The 25,913-nt window shown below is 38.5% G+C and overlaps 2 protein-coding genes across 6 annotated transcripts; both read left to right on the top strand.

Moving 5' to 3' along the window:
* Positions 1-5,329: 5,329 nt before the first annotated feature.
* On the top strand, positions 5,330-14,887 carry LOC137198731 (histone-lysine N-methyltransferase SETDB1-B-like). 4 transcript variants are annotated; one of them, XM_067612650.1, is made up of 8 exons: positions 5,330-5,740; positions 9,674-9,788; positions 9,890-10,249; positions 10,504-10,671; positions 11,595-11,796; positions 11,963-12,036; positions 13,789-13,979; positions 14,072-14,887. In XM_067612650.1, the coding sequence occupies exons 2-8, from the start codon at positions 9,680-9,682 to the stop codon at positions 14,171-14,173; spliced, it is 1,206 nt and encodes a 401-aa protein (XP_067468751.1). In that variant the 5' UTR covers positions 5,330-5,740; positions 9,674-9,679; the 3' UTR covers positions 14,174-14,887. The 4 variants fall into 4 exon arrangements, with proteins under 4 accessions (XP_067468751.1, XP_067468752.1, XP_067468747.1 ...); XM_067612651.1 differs by lacking the exon at positions 5,330-5,740 and adding an exon at positions 6,283-6,669 and having other exon boundaries at positions 10,531-10,671; XM_067612646.1 differs by lacking the exon at positions 5,330-5,740 and adding an exon at positions 6,296-6,669.
* A 1,261-nt stretch (positions 14,888-16,148) lies between these two features.
* LOC137198730 (histone-lysine N-methyltransferase SETDB1-A-like) lies at positions 16,149-25,055 on the top strand. 2 transcript variants are annotated; one of them, XM_067612645.1, is made up of 9 exons: positions 16,149-16,256; positions 18,565-18,739; positions 19,666-19,772; positions 19,917-20,702; positions 22,453-22,620; positions 22,816-23,017; positions 23,207-23,280; positions 23,662-23,852; positions 23,958-25,055. In XM_067612645.1, the coding sequence occupies exons 2-9, from the start codon at positions 18,570-18,572 to the stop codon at positions 24,057-24,059; spliced, it is 1,800 nt and encodes a 599-aa protein (XP_067468746.1). In that variant the 5' UTR covers positions 16,149-16,256; positions 18,565-18,569; the 3' UTR covers positions 24,060-25,055. The 2 variants fall into 2 exon arrangements, with proteins under 2 accessions (XP_067468746.1, XP_067468745.1); XM_067612644.1 differs by lacking the exon at positions 16,149-16,256 and adding an exon at positions 16,288-16,469.
* The last annotated feature ends 858 nt before the right edge of the window (positions 25,056-25,913 follow it).

The raw sequence follows: 25,913 nt of genomic DNA, 5'->3' as shown, positions 1-25,913 counted from the left end.
CTCTGTGTCCCTCGTTGTTCCTTCTTTTGGTTTGAATCTAAAATGTTCATCTGACAGGAAGATAAAGGTGTGGTTTCAGATGTTTAACATGCAAAGTTTTTTTTTTCTTTAACAAATCATATGCAAAATAAATGCAAAGCACTAAGAAAAAAGAAAATTACTATGAACGATAACTGGTGAAGAGCTCTCTGAAGTTTACCCATCAGAAATACATACAGGTTCATACAGTGTTTATTTCTCTCAAAAAAATTAAGGAGATAGTCTTTCAGCAACCTTACAGCCACAACTGATGATTACTTTCATTATCAGTTCATCTTTATGTCATTTTTTAAATATTTGATTAATAGTTAAGACTATAAAATGTCAGAAAATTGTGAAAAGTAATCTTCATGTAGTCTACATATTGCTTGTTTGTCCAACCAACCGTCCAAAATCCAAAAAATTTAAATTTACAGTCATATAAAACACAAAAGTGACAAATCCTCACAAGAATTGAGAAGCTGGATTTACAGAATGTTTGGCATTTAGCTGGATAAATGACTTAAATGATTAATCAGTAATTAATGCGTTTAATCAACTAAATCTTTTAAATAAAACAAAAAAGTCAACATCACTGGTAGTCAGATACTATTAATACTATTAATTGTCCAGTGTTGTGGTGATGTGTGAAAAGCAGTATGTCCCCAGCTAAAATGTCAACAAATGAGTGAATAGTTTTATCATTTCGAATGTGGTCCTTTATACGACCCATCACTTGTGGGATTATTCACAGTCAACAGCAAAACAAACGTTCTGATATATGTAACACTGCATATTGACTTCATATAAATTTGAACAGCCAACATATTGTGTAGCGTACCAGGAGACATCCAACAATGGAAATAATATACGAACACGACTTCACATAAATACAGATATAAATATAATATACAAAAGTAAACAAACATAACCTAAACTTAATGTAAAATCAAACGTATCTTTGCACTACTTCATGTCAGTAAACACATTGTGAGCCTGATTCGGTTCATAAATAAATAACGTATAGTCTGTAATCCACATGAGGCAGTTGTAAATAACTTTCCACCTGTATTCTACGCTTTGGAGATACATCCAAGAAACGCAAAAATGTCAGAGAGGGATTCAATAAAAACTACGTCTTCAGTTTTACTAAACTGTGAGTCTGTAACTTGATCTTTTTTTTAAGCATTTGTAGCAAATTAATATATACAGATAATAGAAAATAAAATGAATTTTCCACTTCGTTAAACTCATAATATTCCAAGATACTCTCATCATCCTCATCCAACCTCATCATAAAACTGCAGTAAAAGTAGCTGCGGGTTCTTTCTTTTTTATCTTTTCTCATTCTTCACTTGTTCTTAAACTCTTAAGACCTCGTGCAAGGAATGTGATTGTCTTCATTCCCTGTGACATTTTGAGGACATTGTTATTCACAGAGTGTGCAGTGCTTTCTTTGGACAAATCTACTCAATAATAAAGCCACAATTCAGCAGCACGGCTCTGAACGGGTTGAGAAATCCGACCTTATAATTCTCATACTGACATATAAACACAGTCTTGGAGACGATCTGTCGCTGTGGAAGTGGGATAAACACAGTCTGGCACGCACATCGTCCATCAGTCATTGATTCCGCTGGTGTAGTGTGTACCGGAAGGTACCGTGCAGCTATTACAATACCAGTTGGCACAGTCTAGTAGTGACATACTGAGCAGCTCCTGGCTGGCACACTTTTTAGGATGCAGACTGTTGCCAATAGTGTCAAAATGTCTCATGTTTTTATAATTATCTGCTAGTTTATTGAGAAAAATCTCCTCCAATCTTCCAGTCTGAGTAGGTCAACCAGGGTCCATCATTAATAGAAGCCGGTTCTTGTCTTTTCCTCCCTCCAAGACCACTCTCCCTAGTTTTCGCTGCAGCCTAAAAGGCCTCCTTGGCTAATTGCATATTGAGTGAGATCACTTTACATCCGTGCCTGGCGGTTCAGCCTCCGCACTGTTCTTGTCACTGGCAGCCTCACTGTAACAATCTCCATTTTAAAGCGGCAGGGTCAATTTCCACCCTGCGCTCGCATCTGGCTTCACAATTTAATTGCTAATGCATCTCCTGTTTCTCCTGCTCCAACGTCTGGGCTTTCCTCTCCATGCCCCCCTCACCCACCACCCCCCCCCCTGCCCCCCTTCTGTTTCCAGTCTTACTCCTCCTCCCTAAATCTTTGCCTTCCTTTCACATTAAGTTTCTCCTCCTTCCTCCGTTGCCTATTCACCCTTGTGTAATGAATAAGCCCAGTGTCGCCTAAGGTGCGTGAGTTATGGTGGTGCGAAGTCTAATTGGTGACAGCGGTGAAGGTCCTTCTGACAGGAGCACAAAAGCTGTGGGGTGTTTGATTCACTTGTGAACTGTGTAGACCGTTATTCAATTCCTGCTTAAGTATTAATAAAGGCTTTACACGCCAGGGGAGGTCGCAAGGTGCAAGTATATGCTTGTGTATCTTGCATGTGTATGCATGTGTGTGTGTAAGTGCAGGAGATAATTTGTGGGCTGCTCATTTTTCCCGTGATAATGATGAGAAGAGGGGGACAGTAAAGACTTTGGTAACTGATGACTGTCTTATGTAACGTGAGTTATAAGGAACCAAGACGGAGATGCTATTAAAGCTTTTCAAAGCTTTGGACACGTGGCGGAAAGACTCTGCAGCAGCTACAAAGACTGTAGTGTTGTTGCAATGCAGGAAGAATGGTGAGTTTGAAGTTATATCTTTTGAATCAGTTGATAGGAAATTACCTCAGTTATTTGATAAATTGGTCGTCCTTGAAGTTTTGTGGTGATGTCAGCTTTCCGTAAAGTTTGAGAGATGTAGACAGACTTTTCTTAGAACAACATGTCATGGATGTGTTGACTTGTCCAATATCAAAATAGTAGAGCTGAAAAGATTAATCAATTAAATGAGTAATTTTGATAATCTTGATCAACTGATTAATTGTGATCGTTTGGGTATTTTTAAGATTATTTTTTAGCATTTTTTTGCCTTTATTTGATAGCTGAAAGTGCACAGACTCAGGAAACAGAGAGGGGTATGACACGCAACAAAGGTCCACAGACAGAATCGAGTAATTTTTAGGCAAAAAAGCCAAACATTCTCTGGTTCCAGCTTCTCAAAGTTGAGCATTTGCACTTTTCTTGTCTTATGTGATAGTTTTGGACTGTTGGTTGGACAAAACAGGCACTTTAAAGACATCCTCTTGTGTTTCCAGTGTATTGTGATGATACTTTTCCACAGTTTTCTTACATTTTAGATCAAATGATTAATTGAGAAAATAACCTGCAGATTAATTACTTTAAATAACAAGTGTCATGTGCTGTCTCTGCCCTCAGAGGCCTTGTTTCTTCCTCACCTTTGTCTGTTTTTTCTGATTTATATTTCTGGAATGAAGTCATCACCATCATCTTAAGAGCACCTGTGTCTCTATTCTCCCTTAAAGCAGTGTTACTGAACTGACAAAGGGAAGAAACTGTTAAAAGCAGGATCAGTGGTCAACATCGCCCACATGGACCGGGCTATTCACTCTGCGCCGCAGTTTGAGGTGGATGTGGACCTGGGCTTCGCACTCTTCTTCCTCTTCCTCCTGTGTTTCTTTCTGCTGGTGACGGTGGTGCGCTGTGCCCAGACGGTGGTGGATCCCTACGGCTCCATCTCCACCTCCACCTACCAGGAGGAGCAAATAACCTGAGGGCAAGGAGAGGGAAATCTGTGTGTAAGAAGACTCTACAGGACACATACAGGGGTCAAGCCACTTTTAAACAAAAGGAAATCATTATTACACGCTCATGAAAGTCATAAGACGTGTATCAGGTGTATTTGAGTGTTTACAACAAGAACTATTTCATTGGAAAGTCGAAGAACTCAGTCAGAAGAAGTGATGACCCTATCATGTTCTCAATCTTAAGAGCTATTCATTTATATTTATAATAATATATTTGTTTATACTGCTAAATTAAACTTAGTAAAGCTACTACATGTCTGTGTCCAGAGTTGATTGTCCAGTGTAATTCAGTGTATTCAGCTGCTACTGAATATGTTTCTCTCAAGACTCGTGAAACACCCCACTCTGGTACTGCACTGTTATATTTTATCCCCTCGGGGATGAGAAATCCTACAGGTCCTATTCCTGAGAGTAAATATTGTGACTGCAGCACTCAGACAGAGCACTGAACTCCTGCTTTTGCGTGTCACACAGAAGAGACTCAACATTCATGAGATTTTATTGTTACATGCACAGCAACACAGCAGATGGCAGCACTGAAGGCGGTGAAATTTGGCTTCTTCAGTATACAATAAAATGAGAGAGAAGAGGAAGATAAGAAAGAGACGAATACAGATATATATAACTATACATTATATTTCACAATGGTGTGCAGGTGCGGTATTGCACATAAGTGATAAGATACAGAAATGAGATGGAAAAGGATCTGAATGAACACAATCATTTAAATGACAGAAAGTCATTTTCTTATTTTTGCTTTAGTTGTTTTGTACAATAAATATATTTGCATGGATTATCTTTCATTTGTGATGCAGCCTCCGAGTTTCTGAGGCTATTTTTGTGGATCTACAGCACCAGTCAAAAGTTTGGACTCTACTGTATGTTTTTAATCTCCACCAACAAGAGTGATTTACACTTGGGTTTATTTTCCAGATCCACCATCCGTACCAGTTAGTGGCAGTAATGCACCATTTAGTAATTTGCCAACCAGCATAAAACACCACGAAGAAGAATCAGTCACAGGGAAAGAGGACTAAGAAGAAGTGGCAACAGCAGACACAGCGATGTGCATGGAAATGAGCTGGTAGATAAATATGCAAAAGGAACAACAAGAAAAAAGAGAAATAAGTATGGTCGTAAAATATAGCAAGGCTGAGGTTAAAAGTATAATCAAATCAAAAATGGAAAAAGAATTGACAGGAAGAGTGAGATATAGGAAATAAGGGCTGATACTACTACATAATTCAGGGAAAAGTAGGAGAAATGAGAGGAGGCAATAGAAATAGAAAGGAAGAGGACATTATATCAAGGGACGAGGTTGGCTCACACCGGTCTGAACAGTACATTAAACTACAGGAAACAGTGGAGCATGCATTTTATACTGTGCTAGATATCAATATCAACAAGGCTCCAAATGAATCACATGACACCTGGTAGTAGAGAAATGTTGCAGAAGAGTTCAGGAGCTGTAGGTCACAGTGCAATTTCCAGATTTTAAGAAACACCTGAATTAATAGGAGAATTTAATGTTATAGTGTAGTAACTGTTCTGATCCAATCCAGAGGTTGGCGGTAATGCACCTAAAAGCTATTTGCCAACCACCATTAAACAACCAAAGAAGAAGACGAAGAAGAATCACAACACAACATTAGCAGAGGTCTGAAATAGAGGAAGTTATGCCTCATGTTAAGTCCGCTTAATATAGTTTTTTCCATAACAATATTGCGGTGCAAATCCCGTTGGATAACCTGCAGTCAGTCGTGACACAGAATCGAGACTGAGTTTCTTGAAGGCGTTTTGTTTTTACCACTAGCTAGTGCGTTATGCTAGCCTGCGGTTAGCTTCAGGTGCTGCCTAAATTAATCGACACTTCAAAAAAACTTTAAAAAAACAGTTTGCATTGTGGTGTGACTTGACTTCTGTGTCTTTGAAGCAGAGAAGCAGGACACAATAGCAGGTAAGCTGCTAGTGTTGGTGCAAGTATTACGTTGAAGTGTGTTTATGTTAACAACGCTCAAGTTAGCTTCCGATTAGCAGCTTTCGATTCAGCAATGCTAAAAAGGTGAAGTTCACTGTTTTTTCACGTCTAGACCAAGAACCACCATACTTAGACTGGTAAAATCTGGACCTTTATTCTATTTGTGAAAATGCAAAAAAGGGAGATTTCACTGCTTTTTTCCACATCTAGACCACATTGGGCCAGATCTAGATCAAAACCCACTATACTTAGACTGGTAAAATCTGGACTTGATTATCCCAGAGAGGCTAAAGACTCTTTAAGACACAGTTTCAGATTTTTGAAACCTTTATTCTATTTGTGAAAATGCAAAAAAGGGGAGATTTCACTGCTTTTTTTCCACATCTAGACCACATCAGACCTGGTCCTGATCAAAAACCACTATACTTCCATTTGTCAAATCTGGACTAGAGTATCCCTTTTTAAAACACAGCCATTAGTGTGCTTGTTCTTCATTTGATCTATATATGAAGACATTTTTGTGAAAAGCTTTTGATTGTGAATTATTTGATTGAGAAATCAATCTGTCCACTAACATCTGCCATCATTTCAGACCCTGCTCTTTCTCTCCTGCACACCAGTTGTCCTCAGTGTTCCTACCTTCACCTGACTTGCACCTGCCTGCACACATGATCCTCATTACCCCATTATCCAAAGAGTTTAATACTGTAGACCTTCACAGTAGCCTGGTCATTTGCCACATTGTGTATCATGTCTCCTAGTTGTAGCATTAAAATCTGTTTTGCCTGAAACTGCCTGCCTGCAATTGTGATTTTGAACTATGCTAGTTTTTTTTTAGCTTTTTCCTGCCTGCCTTAACCCTCTACCTATTTACCCTGTTGGTGTCATGTGTTATGGCTGCTGATAAGGTAAACTCTGCTTTTAATGCTCCTGCTTTTTTAGTCAGAGTCTGCTTTTGGGTCAGAAGTAGTATTTCTCAGTTTCCCATCCTCTTACTGTCAATACTAGAAAGTACTGCTACAACTTTTGATTGCATTCTTAATATAACTACTGCCATTACTATTGTTTCAAGTTCCTATGAAGCCCTTTAACTACCACTAAAACCTACATATGTAAGCCTGTCTTTGTTTCTTCCTGCTATTCTCATTCGTCATTTGTATGTCCCACTTTTGTCTCAAGTTCCTTCGGTCTTCTTTGCCCTCTTACATTCCGTACATGTCTGTCTATCTTACTTTCCTATCTTCTTTCACCTATTCCTGCGTTTCTGTCACTCATAGTTACATGCATAGTTTCCACCCTGTCCCTGTTCTTCATCTGTCATTTTACTTTTCCCTTTCTACTTCCCTTTTCCTTCTAAGTCGGGGTCCAAGCAGCGAAGCTGTTCCCAAACTTGGCAGATAGGCTGGAAATCTCACCCACCACTCAGACAAAAAATTTTTTATATTAGATTAGATATAAGATGATATTATTATGGTTATATTATACCGATTGGTGTAATGATGGTGGCGCTATAACAACAAACTATACATTTTGGCCTATAACTTTTGAACCATAAGTCTCAAATACAAAATTCTTTTTTTCCTGGTTTCTGTAGGTCCAGATGAATTTATCCACATAAACCAAGCCCATTTTCGCCGCTGTTTTTCACTCCTCCATCTACACATTTTGAGCAACTGGCACCAAATTTGGCATATAGCATATCTGGACCGAGCCTGAAAAAAAGTACTTGTTCAGATTTTTGATATTTCATACCGTTTTTAAGCTATTGTAACCAACCTTGGTGTAGGTGTTCAGATGCTTGGTCTAAGCTTCGCTGCACAGTCCTGGGATATTCTACCACTAGTGGGCTCCACAAATGTGAAAAGTTAATATCATAATTAGCTGTGTGGATTGGAGTAAAATTTTTTCCATGTTTTACAGTCATGTTCATCAGTATTGCAGTCAGAACTTCCAAAAATCATTTAAATTTCACCGTAGGCCCGAGAGAGCTCAAATTTTTTCAGCACATCCACTGATGTGTGACAGATGTTTGCCTCACCGCAACTTATGGTCAATTCAGAAGTCTGTCACTATATTAAAATTAAAATAAACCAAATCAATTAAAATCTATATCTCCACAAGTCTCATTTATTTGACAATACACTCGAAACAAGCATCCAAATGCTCCCAATCTGCTTGGACCCTGATCATTGCTGCTTGCTGCTAACCCCCCCCCCCCCAATTCTCTGTGCTTTTCCCGTTTACTTGTCTTTTGCTATTGTTTTACAAATCTGAAACTGTCTTAAAAAGATGTGAAAAAGCAGTGAAATCTCCCTTTTTTGCATTACTGAATCGGAAGCTGGGAATCACAACCTAACTTCAGCGTTTTTTTATGTCATGACGTTAGGTTAATGGCAAATAAAATAATCTCTGACGCCTCTCACCCTGCTCACCACCTGTTCCATCTGATGCCCCACAGGAGGCGCTATAGATCCCTGTCCATCAAAATATCCTGTTTCAAACACAGCTTCTTCCCCACTGCCATAAGGAGCCTGAACACTTTACAATAATCTTTGCAATAATCCCTGTCAGATGCACCTACACTTTATACTGTCATATCAATGTATATACTGTCTGTAAATATTGTTGTGTAAATTTGCGTATATTATCTGTTGTGCCAGTCCTGTGTTAAGCTGTTATCTGTTCTATGTCTGACACAGTGTTATGAGCTTCCCTATATGCTGTACCGAAAGCAAATTCCACTGACCTCGGTCGTGTGGTCATTAAACGATTGATTGAATGATTGAATGATTGATTGATTGATTGAGGTTAACTTAAAGTTTTACAGTAAGTGTGCATCTGGTAAATTCTTATTATTAACGTTGTATGTGAGCTGACAGATTCTCACAGTTGAATGACGTCAATACAAGCAAGATTTGTGATAAAAGTGGATAATCGTTGGTCAAAACACACCAAAGCTCCTGTTATCCTCTCATGTTGAAAATGTACACTTAACATATGAGTCAACTTGTATTCAGTTGACACAGACAAGCATTTACTAGTTCAATAGGGCTGATCAATACTGGAATTTTGAGGCTGATATTGGTATCAGCATTTTTTAAAAAAATCAGATACTTTGACATACGTGCATAACATTCACAACCAGAACAGATTATTCCTTAAATGTGGTTATTAAAGATTCGTTTATGTAATTACAACACATTGAATTTACTCAAACAAATCTTTCACTTTCTTTACCACAGTTTCTTTAAACTTACCAGACTAAATATACTGTATATGCCAAATGGTTGCTGAGTGATGAGGAGCTTACCATGATTGTAGTAAAGGTGATTTTCTATATTTTTCTTACCGTCAACAAATCTCACGTCCATAGCCAAACCAACGATGAATTTGACCCGTGTTGAGTGTGCATGCAAAGCCTGACATATCTTAAAGACACGTCAATGAGCCACATGGTTACACTGGGTGAGATGATCTTTCGTTACGAAGAGTTTGGTCACAGTAGTTTCGTTAGAAATGGCTCCAAAGACTAATAACAGCGATCACATTTACAGTCACTGCAGAGTAGTTCTTCTGTGTAAAGCTGAGGCCACCACACATGACATTTCCTGTTTTTGTGGGGACAGGTTTCCGGTAGAGATAAGGATACTATACTCCAATTACCTGTTTTGTGTTCGATTTAAAGAAGATGTGTTGGTGACTGTCTCACCTGCTACATAGCCAAATAGGGCTATAAGTACACAAAGTATCTGCATGAATAAGATGAATGCGGACAATATATTGTTCATGCTGTTATGTTGGTTGAGCTCTTATGCACCTTACCTCTGGCACATCCACTGTCACAGCAAGTAGAGTCTAATGAGGGATCTACTTAAGTGCACGTCATTATTTGACACCTTGTGTGTGTTGCAGAGGAATATGGAGCTGGATGAGATGCAGCCGAGAATGCTGGAGCTGCACGAGTTCGGGGAGAGGGTAGAGAAGAGGAGAAAGATGCAGTCTGAAAAAGAAAAAGATGATGATGATGGTAAGACACATATAACTATGTTAATTAAAAAGCAACATTTTTTACCATTGTTTGTTTGGATGCCACTATTTCACCAGTGCTTTTGTTTTTCTTTATCGAAGATATGTCTGAATCCCTGTGTGAATCTGTTCCCTCCACAAATGAGACTCCCAGCAAGAGGACACACGTGGAAGATGGTTGTGACTCTCTCAGTGTAAAAAAAGCAGTGGTTGTCCTGATCAGACTCCCTGAATATAAGATCAGGGCTCTTCGACCACCGACGCCTCAGCAGTTCTACAGTGAAGACGAATCCCACAGCAGTTCGGATTCAGATATGCAGTGGGAACCAGAGGATGATTCTAGTGATTCTGATTTCTCAGCCTCAAACAATGAAAAGAAAACTGTAAAACCCACTAAGACTGAAACAACGAGACCACCTGCACCACAAACGAGCAGTAACAACAACAACAAGAACACCCATGGTAATTCCACAAACAACACCGTGACATAAACATGATCACTACTACCACACACAGATGAAAATACCGAATGAACCTCCACTCACTCCATGACAATTTTAAAGGTGTCCCCCTTTTTCTGGTTGGGTTTGTGGATATTTAGATGTTTTTTATCAACAGAAAAATGTTACATATTTATTTCAACTCATATTTGGCAATCCTTCAAGCTCCTAGGTTTGTTGTACGCTACACATTTTGTCTTTTTTCCATATTGACAGAACCTAACCCCATAATTGAATCATCAGCTTTTGGCCATTGTTCTCATGAAACCACCAAGATCCGTCCCGACTTGCCAGAGGAAGAGGTCAAAGTGGACATGATGGTGCTGACCAGGAAGAGGCGCATGAGATGGCAACGAGGGAAAATAGTGGAGATAGTTACAAAAGGTAAGAAAAAAATTACTTAGGCAGCAAAAATGCAGCGGCAGATCTAGAAAATCTTACATGGGATAGCAGTGGTCGGGAGTCCCCACATTAAAATATACTACTTATGTAGGGAAATAATTACAGAACATTTAGGGAGTAGCTTTACTGGAAGTGATGTCATATTAACATATTTTCTTTCACTCTTACTCTGTCTCTCCTTTTCCATCTTTCTCTCTCTTCTGTCCAATCTCAAGCTTTTTTTTTCCTTTTTTTTGAGCCAAGTGAGAAATATCTGTACTTTTACCCTTTGTTTTTAATTGTAATTCTTCTACTCTGACCTACAATAGTCAAAATGTGGAAGGATCCGCCTGTGTTTTATATTGTAAGAGCATGTAGTTGATACAGTATGCTACATTCAAGTGAGGGAAATTTAGACGACTCAAGAGACAGCTTTAAAGTATATGTATTTGCTAATCAAATAAAAATAATTGATCTTATGACACAGACACTGCAGTTTTAAGGCTACTGTCCCCATCAGATCTACACCAAAACTAATTCCTTAAACGTTACTGATCCAGCGCTGATCACAAGCCCAATAAAAGAACAGTAAAAAAAGAAAAGGAAACCTGTAAAATCACTGCAAGTACCCATGCAGTGTAATACAAGTGCTATATGCTCAGTACAGCCAAAAGATCTGGATGGATTTTCACTAAAACAATTTTCTACTAACGCAAAGGTGGAAACAGCTGCAGTTTCAGAAAGTTTAGCTTTTTGAAAACACTGATACATAATTATTTTGTGATCTTAGGCGTCCCATTGTCAGTATAGATACATTATCTCATACAGAAATAAAGAGAGAAAGAATGAAAAGTAAGGACCTTGTCAGAAATGTACTTTATATACAAAAATGTAGCTGCCGTTCATTGACATTTTTTTCTTTGCAGAAGATGGACGGTTGAAGTACAAGGTTAGTTTTGAAGAGAAGGGGAAGAGCCTAGTATCTGGACACCACATCGCCTTTGACCATCCACCAAAGCTGGAGCAGCTGTATGTCGGTGCTCGAGTGGTGGTCAGGTGTCAGGATAACAAGTTCCGGTTCAGGCCTGGTATTTTGGCAGAGCTCCCCAGCAGAAAGAACCGCTTAAGGTGAGTGTTTAAGGGTGTGCTTATCCCTGAATATATGGAAACACTATCCCCGATGGATGAAATGTTTGTGATAAATTTATCTTTAAGAATGCAAACATTTTTAGAAATTATACCGAACACTGTAGTAAAGATTTGATTAAACATAAGACATCATTTGATTTTCCAGGTTCTTGGTCTTTATTGACGATCACACACCTGTTTACGTTGGCTTACCTTTACTTCACCTGGTGTGCAGACCATGTAAGTTTGAGTGTTTTATGCTTTCTTATTTTATACCCAAGGCCATCAACCCTGTGAGTTACTCTACATTCTCAAATTGCGTACTGGGCCTTTATTACTTCAACTGCAGAAACAACCAGGCGTTCACTGGAAACAGGTTTATAGGAGAGAATTTTAATTATTTCTCATTTACATATATCAAAATATTTTAGTTTTATGATTTGCTCCTGCTTTGATTCGCTGTTATTAGGAACTTTCTCTCTGTCTACTTGATGTCTTGATGAATTCAGTGTAATGTACATTTCCACAGCACTAAATCCATCAGTACTAGAACAGTCGTGTCATACTCCTCAGTCCGTTGCTCTAAGTTTCTGCGGTGTAACGACTACTATCAACAAGTACAAGACAAATACTACTAATACTATTTTTTTCCTTACAAATGATAATATCAGCTTAACAATTTGAGTGAATTCTTTGAAATATTTCCATGAATTTCAGAATATCTTCTGAATATATCACCCTTTTGCTGAAATGACAGCATGCACTCAAGCTGGCATGACCCCACAAATTTATGCAAAACCCGATGACTCATGTTATCCCAGCATGAGCTTCTTGTAATTTGTCACACGATGCTCGGCTTTCTCAGTTTTCAAGTGCCCCCATAAGTTCATTCATTGGGGTTGAGGTCAGGTGACTGTGGAAGAAAGTCCGTGACAGTCAGGACTCCTTGGTCTTTGTTGGTCTTCAAGTAGTTCTTGCAAAGCTTTAAGATGTGTTTGGAGTTATGATCCTGCTGCAGTATGAATCCTTCTCCACAAAGCAGCAAACCAGAGGGTATAGCATGTCTCTGAAGAATGGAGTGGCACCTCTCCTTGGTCAGGATGTAGTCAACTCGCTGCAGGTGTCCAACTCCAGAGTCGGCAAAACACCCCCAGATTTGAATATTCCCACCACCATGTTTAACTGTCGGTCTCATACAGTGCAGTATCATTCTCTCTCCTGTTTGTCTCCTTACATACAACCTTCTGTTACTGCCATAAATCTGAAACTTGTATTCATCAGTAAATAGGACTTTTTTTCCGTCATCCACTGTGAAATGCTGGTATTTCTTAGTCCACCCCAAGCATTTGGCCTTGTTTTCCCTCCTGAGAAATAGTTTAGAAACTGCTACTCGTCCTTTGAGACCACAACAAGACAGCTTTCTTTTGACTGTACTTTGGCTGATTGGATCCTATGTATTGATCTTCTGATGGTGTGGTCACTTTTTGTCTGCCTGATCTTCCTTTGGATACAACTGATCCAGTTTCTGCAAAGCGTTTTAGAGTTCCATGGACTGCCCCCTTAGAAACCATTAGTCTAGCCATGATTTGACGCTGAGAAAGCCCCTCTTTTCTTAGAACAACAATTTGACTTCTGACACTTTCACTTAGTTCTGATGCCATGTTTTCCAACTACAGTGCTACTTAGTGAGCAATGATCTGCCAGAAACTTGAGGCACAGCCATATTTAATGATTCAATGAAAGGGATACAACTCAAGGAAACCTGACCTTTTGTACAAAGGAGTTAAGTCAAACTTCAAACTTTCTGATTATTTCCAGGCTTATGTAAAAATATTAGATAATTTTCAAAGTGGTCTCAGACTTTTGGACCCTACCGTATATATACTTTTGCTTTCATGTTTTGGTCAATGAATGTTGTTCATTACTATTACATCTATACGTAGCTACTGTTGCAGTAGTCACAGCGTTTGTTTTGGTTTTTTTCTCCAACAGTGAAAGACTCTTTAGACGACATTCCTGACAGCTCTCACAAGTATTTCATGAAGCAATACATAAAGGACTGGCCGTATCCACATTTAACCCAGTACAGGGCTGGACAGACCCTTAATGCAGAATTAAACGGAGTCCAGCAGAGGTGTGAGGTGCAGGTAGTCGACTGCAGCTTGATACAGGTTGTTTTTCAGGTCAGTATCATGTAACACTGCTGTTGTTTTAAACTCCTGTTATTTGTATTTAGGTTGTTGTGATATAATGTAGTTTTTGTGTTTAAACCCAGGGTGATCAACATAAGGAGTGGATCCACCGAGGCTCCATACGGCTGGAACATATGGCAAGATTTTTGGAATTGAAGAGTGGGGAAGAGCATAAAGATGGCTGAATAAAAGCCCACAGGCACGGACGAACTATAATGTGGGTCTGGAAAATGGAAAAGTCCAAGTTCAGTTTCCATAACTGTCACAACAACGTGATGTGCCAATGGATTGTTTTTTGGGAAACATGACTTTAATAATAATAATTTTTTTTTTGTTGTTTTTTATTGATGCGTTTCTATTATATAACGCACATGCAACTGCGGTTGAAAAAGTGAAAGACGGTGCTACGTCATCAGCATGTGTTGAAATTTGCCAGTGTGGATGTTGTACTGCTGTGTTGTGAGTTTTGGGAAGTAGGAAAGGCAGATTAAGACCACTGTAAATATACAGGGTAAAATTAAAAATACTGCATAACCAAAACAAGTCAGTAATTCTCATGGTACTCAAATCCACTTAGAAGTTCATATAATTTTAATTCTGTTTTTGTTTTTTTTGTACATTTATTCAGAGACGGTGTTCATAGTTTCTCGTCTGGATCAGCATTTTCTCATTATCCAATCTGATTTCCAATTATTTCTTTGCTTTTATGTAGTTTCCCACATCCAGCCTGGTAGTCTTTTGTTTAAATTTGTAAATAATAAAAGTAACATTGATTGTTTGACATTTTATTGTTTATTTTATTTTATTGACATATTATTGTATATTAGCTTGTCATTCGCAAGTGTCCTCAGCCTCATTTCCAGAGTTGTTGCATTAAAAAAAACAATCTTATTTCTCAACCTTGTTTACCCTTGTCTCTTTTTTTCTGCTTGTGTGCACCAACATGTCTACCACTTCACTCATTGTAAGGCCACTGTATACGGGCCTCTAAGTATCTGTAACTTTACAGAGAAACCTAAAGTTGAAGTCTACCTGAAATTCAGATGTAATGTTGGTTTCTTGTGCAGTAAATATAAATTGTTCCATATGTAAGTTTCATTCTCTGTATTGAAATTACCTCCACCTAGACATTTAAATACACACATGTAGGAGACGAAGCAGCATTGTTCTCCGGTATAGCTGAGATGATACAACTGCTCCAACCAAGACAAGTAAAGCCAGTAAAACTATTGTGCATGTCTGGAGAGCTAAAAAAAAACACGTTTCTAGGACATACACCAATTAAAGGGGTGGAGATGCTGTAGAGGAGTGAGCCCTGAACAATGTAGTGAATACTTATTAATCTGTTTCACACCAACCTGTAGGTGTTGTGACTACATGATTACATTATACCCAAAAAGACAGGGCAGTATCTGTTTCACAATGAATAGATGTTCTTTGTTTCTCTTTCACTCATACTGCTCAGACACACAAACATGATTTCTATGACTACCACTAATCATTTGAACCTTTCACAAGTTCACACAAGCATTCATACAATATTTTCCCTCACAGGCTGCTAAGCCATGTGTTGATATGTCTTAAATAAAAAGTATTACATACAAACGAAAGGTTCCTACTTTATCACTGCGTAGTGATGATTAAACTTAATGGTAATTTGGCTGTAGGGCTGTTGTATTGACAACACATTCTTAATATATATATATTATAAGTCCATTATAAATTTGTTACCCTGTTTTCCATGCTGTATTTCTGTAATTTGGCTTTCATCTATTGCATGTTGGTCCATCCTGGGAGACCGATCCCTTCACTGTGGCTCTTCCTAAGGAGTTTATTCCATTTTTCCCCCTTTAAATGTTATTTTTTGGGGGACAGAGGATGTTGCATTGCTGTACAGATTGTAAAGCCCCCTTAGGCAAATTTGTGATTTGTAATATTGGGCTATACAAATAAAAATGACTTGACTTGCATTAGTTTTGACATAGTATAGGCCTATCTGGTGGAAAATACAGTGTATTTATATATCAATATTTTATCATTTACTTCATAATTGTTTTTTATAGATTTGTAGCTACATACTGTTTTGAATAAAGTGGCAAAAAAGGCTAACAGGCAGGACTTGTTGGTTATTTGGACGGACACGGGGGGGCAGCATTGAGCACGTCACGGCTTTGCGCAGCCGCACGATGACACGAGGAAGAAGACAGGACAGGAGACAACACTCGACAGTACACCTTACACCGTAGGACTTAGACAAGCCACACAAAGGTGAGGTTTAAATCTTATTTTAAGGTATTTAGGAACACATTGTTTCACTTTTCCGAGAGAAAAGACTTTAAGGATGAGGATTAACCAATGAGTTTGGCAAATGTATCTCGGATATTCTTACTGACGCCCGGAAAAGAACAGCTCAAAACCGCTAACTTACCTTAACATCGGAGACAACTCAGTCAGTGGATGAAGCTGTACCTGCGACTTTCAGTGAGCACACAGAAACTTCCCACTTTCGACAGATGAATGTGAAAACAGTAGTGATGGTGGATTGTTGATTTTGTGCTTTCTTAAGCGTTAAATGAATATTTGCATCGCAAATCGTTCACTTGTTTCGAAACATCACAGTCAAAATGGCGACATCAGCTGGGCAACCGTTGGTGTTACACTTTGTATGGCTGAATTAAATCAGACGAGTGAAACACTTTCATTATTGTAATTTTGTTCAGTACCGTCTGTATTATTAAAACTGATCACTTTTAAACAGTCTACAGCTCTGTTTTTAGATATCGTGTTAGATTGAGAAGCACAACCCTTACTTTTTTATTGAATTTATTTATATATATAGAAACCGTCACTTACAACATCTGTGACATTAAGACAATAAAAGAAAAACACTTAGGCATCATAATGAAATAAAGATAACATTACAGGCATTGCTTCACTTTCAATTAGTTGATACATTCAACACAATAACAGGACAAATGGTAAAAGTAATAAAAATAAATAAAAATAACTTAACTGTAAAGGTAGCCAGTACAATCAGATTTCTTTAAAACAATCTTGGAGCAAACTAACTTTCTTAGTAACACCTTACTAAGACACTTAATGTTGGTTCTTTCTTTAATTTGTCATCCTTCTGTACATCATTCTGCACAGTGAAGCTCAAACTGAAGTAACAAGAAGAAAAACATATTTTTGAATGGAGGGGGACTTTAGTAGGCTAACACCTCTGAATTATTGACATTGAACACAAGTTCTTGCAATAATAAAAACAATTGATATATTAAGGCCTGAGATATACTTGCTTTTAACTACATTTTCACTTGCACGTGATAGCTATCTTGTGTATCCTGTGTCCGTGTTGAGCGTCATTGTGCACGTTCGTAGAAATGAAATTACGTGTCTGCAAGATGCAACACGCACATGAATGGTAGGGGAAGTATGGGCATGTGACAGGGTCAGAGGTCACGAAAGCAGCGACAACAATTGTGGAAAGTTTTGAAGACAAGTTAATAGACCGAGTCTGCAATTACCCGTTATTGCATTGATCTGTCATTGCTGCTGCACAGTGACAAATGTACTTGAATTAACAAAGAAGTAACCTCCTCGAGTGTCGCCATGTTTATTTTTCACATCTTACTTCTTGTTCTTTGTGGTTTTTGGCGTATTTTATATCATGCAAATCTGGAAGTTCTATATATATATCCTTAGTTCTGTGGTGTGTGTAGTGTATTTTTCTTTTAGTCAATATAGTATATTTGTATAACGGCCAATCATGATAAAATGTGTGTGTTTTACATGATAAAGTGTGTGTGTACTACAGCAGAGCATGAAGGGAAGGCCCATGTGATATGCAGTAGGTTAACACCAGGCCAAGTTGTAGGAGTTGTGGTTAAAAGGCCTTGAATGTCTGAACAACAAGATGTGATAGGGTAAACTGCCAGCACAGGACCAGATAACTGGAGGAAAAATTACCAGTAGGTAAAATGTTGCAAACGTGAACATTAATGATAGTGAAGAGTGAAATGTAAAATCCCTAAAGTTTGATAATGATTCATGGGAGGCCAGCATTTGATGGGATTTGAAAAACAGGATGTACCCTAGAGACCTGCTTCATGAACCAGCCCTCGGTTTACTTGTATTACACTTGATACACAGTAAATCTTTATTTACATTGATACTGTTTCAGTGTTTTTCTTTAGTTGTGTGAATTGATTTTTGACTTTTTGGGTATTTTAACTATTTGTGAATAATAATATGTTGTGGAGGACCTGAAGATTCACTGGCTTATCTGAAAGATTTTTTTCCACAACATGTGCCCACTAGTGGAAAGTATAAAGGCAAGTATGTGAACAACTGTGTTCACGACACAGCCGGTTGTCTGCATGTATGCGTGGTTAAAAAGCAAGTATATTTCCAGCCTGAGAGAGGACACTTATTTGCAAATAATAAAGGCCTACTTGAAGCAAACAATTGTTTTGACGTTGAAGGCAAGGGACATGCAAAAGAGGGATACCAAAACTACACTACTACCGTTCACCTCACCTTTAGCACATCATATGAAACCTTTTGTGTGTTGCAGTGAATATGGAGGAGGATGAGATGGAGATGACCAAAGAGGAGCTCCAGAATTGGATCAGGGAGAGGGTGAGGAAGATGGTGCTGATCCCCCCAGATGTGCTAGAGAAATGCAATCTGCTGCTGTCTCTGCTGGAGAGGAGGGAAAAACAAGCTGCCAAGCTCTTGAAGCTCTGCAAGTGAGTGTTGAATCTACTCTATGCTTTACTACTTTTATACTAACCATTCTTCATGTAAAAATACAGTTTATCTCTTGGTGTTGGTGTAGAATCATCTGCGTTTGTGAATGAATGCATCTGTAATGCTGATTTACATAGTTTGAAACTGCAAACTGAAAAGACGCAAATAACACATAAGACAGCAGAAGCAAAACTGATATAGTCAAACATATATAAATGACTATCCTGGGAAAAACATCATGATCAGGGTTGTGGGAGTACAAATTCAGCCTCAAGATTTAATATGCTCGTGCATCTATCACAGATTATTTGGCCTAATTTCTAAAGCCAAGCAGCTTGTTTTTTTGTGAAATTGTCAAAATAAGTACAGTGTTTGCCCTATATTCATTCAGCTGCTAAAACTTTCAGACGATCATTAATGATTTTCTCTCGCACACTGTGCAATTCTCATTTTAGTGTCAATCTCAGCTGCTCTTTAACAGAGAGCGGAGAAGTGTGTGGCTGAGGAGTCTGTCATATGTCCCCACATATGACAACCCCCTTATTATCGCTCAGATTATAAATCATTAATATAAGCAACCATTCTCTTAACTGTGGCAACCAAAAAATCTCTGTTCCACTTAGTCTTAAAGGTAAGAATTCATCCCCCATTGCTCCTTTAAAATAGAAAAAAAGTATCTCTCTGATATTTGAGAGGAAAAGTTGATTCTTGAGCCACACATGAAGCTGGTTTGGTCTTTCAGAAGTTCTTGTCAATCATGTTAGCGCCCTTACCTTTCCTCTGTCTTGTTACAAATGGGCTCTCCACTCTGCCATGGCTCCTCGTCTCTTGTGTGGAGTTCCCCTCCTCTGTCCTTGAAGTACAGCTGTCTTCTTTTTGTTTTCTTGTTCATGTTCTCTTTGATAATGTTGTTCGTGTCTTGCAGGTCTGTGACAGCATGTGAAGCAATTGTGAAGAAACAATACTCTTTGCTGGGGTGGGAGTACAGAGACACAGATTCTGATGATGACGATGATAATATCAATGGCTGTGGTAAGATGCAAATCATTGAGTCAATGAAAAAACAGACACTTGGTGTGTCTGTGTCCATCACCAACTGACATTTTCAACAAGGCAAATTGGCTTCTAGGAGTTTGTTTGAAACATAATTTAACCTGTTTGTTTTTTCCTTTCTAGGAAGTATACCTTCATCCCCATGTGAGTCTGTTCACTCTGAGACTCAAGTGCCTAGCCCTCCAGCTACTAACGGCCCCACTCCTCTGCCCCCAAAGCGAGAGGAAAGTGCTGACCTAAATGGAGATAATGGCAAAAAAAGCTCCGTTAGTCTAAAGAGAGAATTAGTGGTGGTCTTGACCAGACTTCCTAAAAGTGAGATTGCTGATTTTCTACCAACACCTCAGAATCAGTACAGTGAACATGAATCCTTAAGTGATTCAGATTCTGATGTAGAATGGAAACCAGAAGACGACTCAGATGATTTGGATCATTGTTTCTTGAGGGCAAATAAGAGGAGAAAGACAGATCAAAATAAGGAAAAACCTGCTAAGAGCAACACAACCAAAACATCAGCACTTCAAAACAACGTAAATACTGACACTAAGAGCAATGAAACCATAACATCAACTCCTCAAGCCAGTGCAAATACTGCTGTGAAGAGTCAGGCAACAAAAACATCAACACCTCAAGCCAGCACAAATACCAATGCTAAGAGCAATGCATTGAAGACATCAACACCCCAAGCCAGCACAAATACCGATGCTAAGAGCAATGCATCAAAGACATCAACACCCCAAGCCAGCACAAATACCGATGCTAAGAGCAATGCATCGAAGACATCAACACCCCAAGCCAGCACAACTACTGACGGCAGAAGCAACACAGGGGGAATATCCACACCCCAAGGCAACAGAAATACCAACGCCAAGAGCAATACACCAACACTGAAGCCAGCAAACACCAACGGTAATGTAAAAAAACAACACACTATAAAATGAGACAAGTGCTGTGTCTCAAATCCATGCTACATACAAATTCTATATTATATACACTACACACTAGTCATTACGGTATACCGTTTTTGCAGTTATACAACAAAAGCTTACTAAACGTCTCATACTACCAAAACAACCGCCAACCAATGAGTTGCCGCCTCGTCTTCTGCCATTTTTCCAGCTGTAAAAAAAGAAACGTTGATGACAATGTTTCTTTTTTTTTAATGAGATTCAAGCAGGCTGGAAGCTATGAGGTGTGTGATGCTGCCCTCTATAAGTGCAGTTTTTCCCTCCTGCGTTTACACTGTCCGTTGCATTATGCGACAATGGTGCGTCCACCCACACCACGCTCAAAAATTGACCATGTTCAGTATACATTCTGCCTGGTTTGAGTCTACTGAATGTTGTTACTTTTCCAGTGTGAATCATCGACTGTATATAAATACGTACGTCATGACAGCACCCCAAAAGTGAAGCCAAAACATCTCGATCGTCCCCTGGTGGCTGGCTGAAGTATAGGTCATAAATCCCGCCGCATCCATGTTAGCAGAGGGAACATGAGCTGAACTAAAAACGTACACGAAAAATAAATTTTTCCCAAAGATGATTTCTGTTATTTTAGGTAGTTCTTATTATATAAGTTTGTTTTTGATTAGGTATTTGATGAAATAAAAAGGGGTTGTTGCGTCATGATTGACAGCGGTGAAAACCGCTCTCAAACCTCAGGCGGCAGGACGGCTGATTCGTAACTGGACACACTCATACTCAATGCTGTGACATTGCTCGTAGTATATCTGGACAATTTTTCACACTCAATCTGCTAGAGTTCGCTTGCTTGCATTATGTTAGGAAGAGGTGTGAGGGAGCCTGTCCCTCGGGCTGTCATCCTGTCGCCTAACTCTACTGCGCAGACTCTGGCTCCAAATGATGTCACACAAACAAGATGGCAGCTCCTGGAAAGGAGATATTTTGGCTTCACTTTTGCATAGTGGTAGGACGTGGAGACCATGGGCGTATTATAAGAGCTGGATATCAAAAATGGTGCCCAATCAGTCCAGTAAGAATTGCCTGGCTGGCACATACAGCAAAAAAGTTTCTAGCTTCTAGGTTTGCTTCCGCATTGTGTGGCCCACTGAGTAGTGCTTCCCCCATCGGCCCTGCCCGCAAGTTCCTGCTCGGCCTGTAGATTTACATTGTGATGACGTTACATATTTTTAAATCGCTTTTCTCGGCTCGAGGAAAGTTTTACTAATACAAAACCGCCATGGTTCAAAAATTCATAATAGAAAAAGTCATAATTTACCTTGTTTGCAGTTCGAGGTGTCCTGTCAACAGTTTTACAGACGTCTCTTTTACAATTGTGGTCTATAGGGAAAATGTTTTTTGGGCTGCAGGGGAATTTTTCGCTGCAATACTGCGAGTGACCACTGGGAAAAATTGGCTGCAAGGCTATCCATGGCCCATAACCAATGATGTGAATAAACTATAAACTCAAAACCTGCTTAGAATTAGTATGTAGTATGGATTTGGGACAATTCTTAAGAGTCTACAGCCATGCCAGTGGAGCTGTGTGTCTGTACTTACATGTTAATTAGCACTAAATGTATAAGTGAATTATTTTCTTTACATTTAAAAATACAGTATATACAGAATAGATTTCTCCAATGCCTCAAGTTCATTGGTTTTAATATCAACATATTGTGTTCCTCTTGCACTGACAGGAGCATTGCCTGTGTGCATAGTATCGACTCTTTGCCAATCATCTGACAAAGCCACCAAGGTCCCTCCTAGCCTGCCACAAGAAAAGATCATTGTGGGCATGAGGGTCCTGGCCAGGAGGAGGGCCATGAGCTGGAAATGGGGAAAAATCATGGAAATTGTAAAAAGGGGTATGGACAAACTAACTACACCAATACATATTTTTTCCCCTCTATTTTGGCCACTGCTTCACACTGACCTGACATTTGAATCCACAAAAAAACAGATTGTGACAAATGACTGCACGAGCCAATCAGCCCCCCTCAAAACGTGTGCTAGCTGGAAAGACTGAACTAAAACTTTTAAATGTTTGCTACTTTTTGCAGATGATGGTGGATTGAAATACAAGATCAATTTTGAGGAGAAAGGGAAGAGCCTTGTCTCTGGACACCACATCGCTTTTCAGTCTGTGCCAAAGGTGGATCAGCTGTATGTCGGTGCTCGTGTGGTGGTCAAGTGTCAAGATAACGAGCTCCGGTTCAGGCCTGGTATTATGGCAGAGCTCCCCAGCAGGAAGAACCACGCAAGGTGAGTGTTTGAGGGTGTGCTTATCACTGAATCTATGGAACCACTATCCCCTATGAATGAAATGTTTATGATAAATTTCTATTTAAGAGTACAAGCGTTTTAATAAGAGATTATACCTCATAGTCTATGGAAATTACAAACGCCGTAGTTAAGATTTGATTAAACATGAGACATCATTTGCTTTTCCAGGTTCTTGGTCTTTATTGACGATCACACGCCTGTTTACGTTGGCTTACCTTTACTTCACCTGGTGTGCAGACCATGTAAGTTTGAGTGTTTTATACTTTCTTATTTTATACCAAAGGCCATCAACCCTGTGAGTTTCTCTACATTCTCAAATTGCGTACTGGGCCTTTATAACTTCAACTGTAGAAACATCCAGGCGTTCACTGGAAACAGGCTTATATTGGAGAATTTTAATTAAAAAATCTGTTGTAATGCTCCTTAACCATCCATCTGCACACACACAAACACAAACAGAAGGAACGAGAAAAGACCAAAAATATGTATATAGATACTGTTGCTTTCATGTTTTGTGTAATGAATGCTATTTATTACTATTATATCTATACATACCTATTATTGCACTGCCAGACATCCCAGTAAGAAGAGTGTCAGCGTTTGTTTTGTTTTTTCTCCAACAGTAGAAGATGCTGTAGACGACATTCCAGACGGCTCTCACAAGTCTTTCATGAGGCAATACATAAAGGACTGGCCGTACCCACATTTAACCCAGTGCAGGCCTGGACAGAGCCTTAATGCAGAATTAAACGGAGTCCAGCAGAGGTGTGAGGTGCAGGTGGTCGACTGCAGCTTGATACAGGTTGTTTTTCAGGTCAGTATCACGTAACGTTGCTGTTGTTTAAACTACTTATGTTCTTTTTCTGTTAATTGTATTTAGATTGTTGTGATATAATGTAGTTTTTGTGTTTAAACCCAGGGTGATCAACATAAGGAGTGGATCCACCGAGGCTCCATGCGGCTGGAACATGTGGCGAGGTTTTTGGAAATTAAGCGTAAGGAAGAGGATAAAAATGACTGAATAAAAGCCCACAGACACAGGTGAACTATAATGTGGGTTTGGAAAAAAACTATCACAACAATGTGGTGTGCCAATGGATTGTTTTTTGGAAAACATAAACTGGAACCATCTCAGCCCAAAGTAGAATTTGCTGTTATGAAATGATTTCATATGAGTGAATCAGATCTAACGTTTGTTCTTTTTTTTTTTTTAGTACAAATGTGCAGATAGTTATTGGGTGGATCATTACAATTTTGAATAAAATTGTGCATCATTACATATACAAACCATAGTGAGCGATGAAGAATGGTAATTTTCTACAGAAATGTTAATTTATCTTATAACAGACTTTTTCAGCATATTCAAGTGGCTGTATATTCACACAAGAAACTGCCAACAAGAATATCTGTGTCCTCTTCTTGTTTTTTTTAACAGTTTGGCGGACCAAGCCCATGTAGCATATAATCCATATATTCCAAATATTTTATGAATTAAAACATTGATTTTAACGCGCACAGAGAGGATCAGCGGTAACATTTGAGTCTTAACAAGTGGCCTGACAATCCGAGTATTTTTTTTTCCTGTTTTTAATTGGTGCACTTATATATCACATATGCAACTGCAGCTGAAAAAGTTAAAGTAGGTACTACATCATCAGCATGTGTTGAAATTTGCCACTGTGGATGTTGTGCTGCTGTGTTGCAAGTTTTGGGAAGTAAGAAAGGCAGTTTAAGAGCACTGTAAATATTTATTACCATTTATTCAGAGATGTTGTTTGTAGTTTCTCATCTGGATCAGCATTTTCTCAATATCCAATCTGATTTCCAATCATTTCTTTGCTTTATATAGTCCTGTTAGTCTTTTGTTTAAATTGGTAAATGATAAAAGTGACAATGTTTGACATTTTATTGTTCATTTCATTTTATTGTTGTATTATTGTATATTGGCTTGATATTTGCACGTTTCATCAGCCTTATTTCCGGAGTTGTTGCATTAAAAAAACAAATTATTTCTCAACGCTGTTCACCCTTGTCTTTTTTCTGCTTGTGTGCACCAACATGTCTACCACTTCACTCATTGTAAGGCCACTTTATACAGGCCTCTAAGTACCTGTAACTTGTGCAGTAAACATAAATTGTTACATAGCTTCATCCACTGTATTGAAACTACCTCCACCTGTGGGAGACATTGCAGCGTTGTCCTCCAGTAATATAGCTGAGATGACACAACTGCTCCAACCAAAACAAGTAAAGCCGGTATGCACTTCAAAGTAAACACCACTGTGCATGTCTGAAGAGCTGTAAAAACACACTACATTTCTAGGACAAAAAAAACACCTATTAGGAGAGAAGTAGAGAGGCTACCATGTGTTGATATGTCTTAAACAAATAGCATTTCATATAAAGATACAAAATAAAAGTCCTACTTTATCACTAATTTAGCAAACTAAAGTCATTAAGGATGAACTACTTAAATTGATAAGTGTGAATATCTCAAATTGATACATTATTTTAGATTAAACTACCTAAAAGCAGATAAAGCAGTTAAGATGAAATCCTGACTCCAATGTTTAAGTACTGCTTAACATGTGAATGCATCAAAAATAACAGTCAATAACAATAACAATATAACACTGACAGGAGGCATTCTGCATGACTTTTTTAATTGTTGATACTTCGAGTTAGTGCATTTTATTGCCATCACTTATGGTACTTTTATTTAAATATCACTTTCAATGCAGGACTTTTACTTGTAGTGTATTTGTAGTGGAGTATTTCTAGATTGTGCACCTTTTACCTTATTTTATATTTTCCTATATATATTATTTTATATATTTCCTATAATTTATATTATATTAGTTAATATAGATTTGTC

The sequence above is a fragment of the Thunnus thynnus genome, chromosome 15 (assembly GCF_963924715.1).
Source record: "Thunnus thynnus chromosome 15, fThuThy2.1, whole genome shotgun sequence".
NCBI classification, from domain to species: domain Eukaryota; kingdom Metazoa; phylum Chordata; class Actinopteri; order Scombriformes; family Scombridae; genus Thunnus; species Thunnus thynnus.
The sequence above is the reverse complement of the archived record's forward strand: the minus strand, read 5'-3'. Positions and strand labels throughout refer to the sequence as shown.

Coding starts and splice junctions, on each gene's coding strand:
- LOC137198731 (XM_067612646.1), top strand. Junction 10,672..11,594: donor AGTGGAGATAGTTACAAAAG/GTAAGAAAAAAA, acceptor TTTTCTTTGCAG/AAGATGGACGGTTGAAGTAC. Junction 13,980..14,071: donor TGATACAGGTTGTTTTTCAG/GTCAGTATCATG, acceptor GTTTAAACCCAG/GGTGATCAACATAAGGAGTG.
- LOC137198730 (XM_067612644.1), top strand. Junction 18,740..19,665: donor AAGCTCTTGAAGCTCTGCAA/GTGAGTGTTGAA, acceptor CGTGTCTTGCAG/GTCTGTGACAGCATGTGAAG. Junction 19,773..19,916: donor TGATAATATCAATGGCTGTG/GTAAGATGCAAA, acceptor TTTCCTTTCTAG/GAAGTATACCTTCATCCCCA.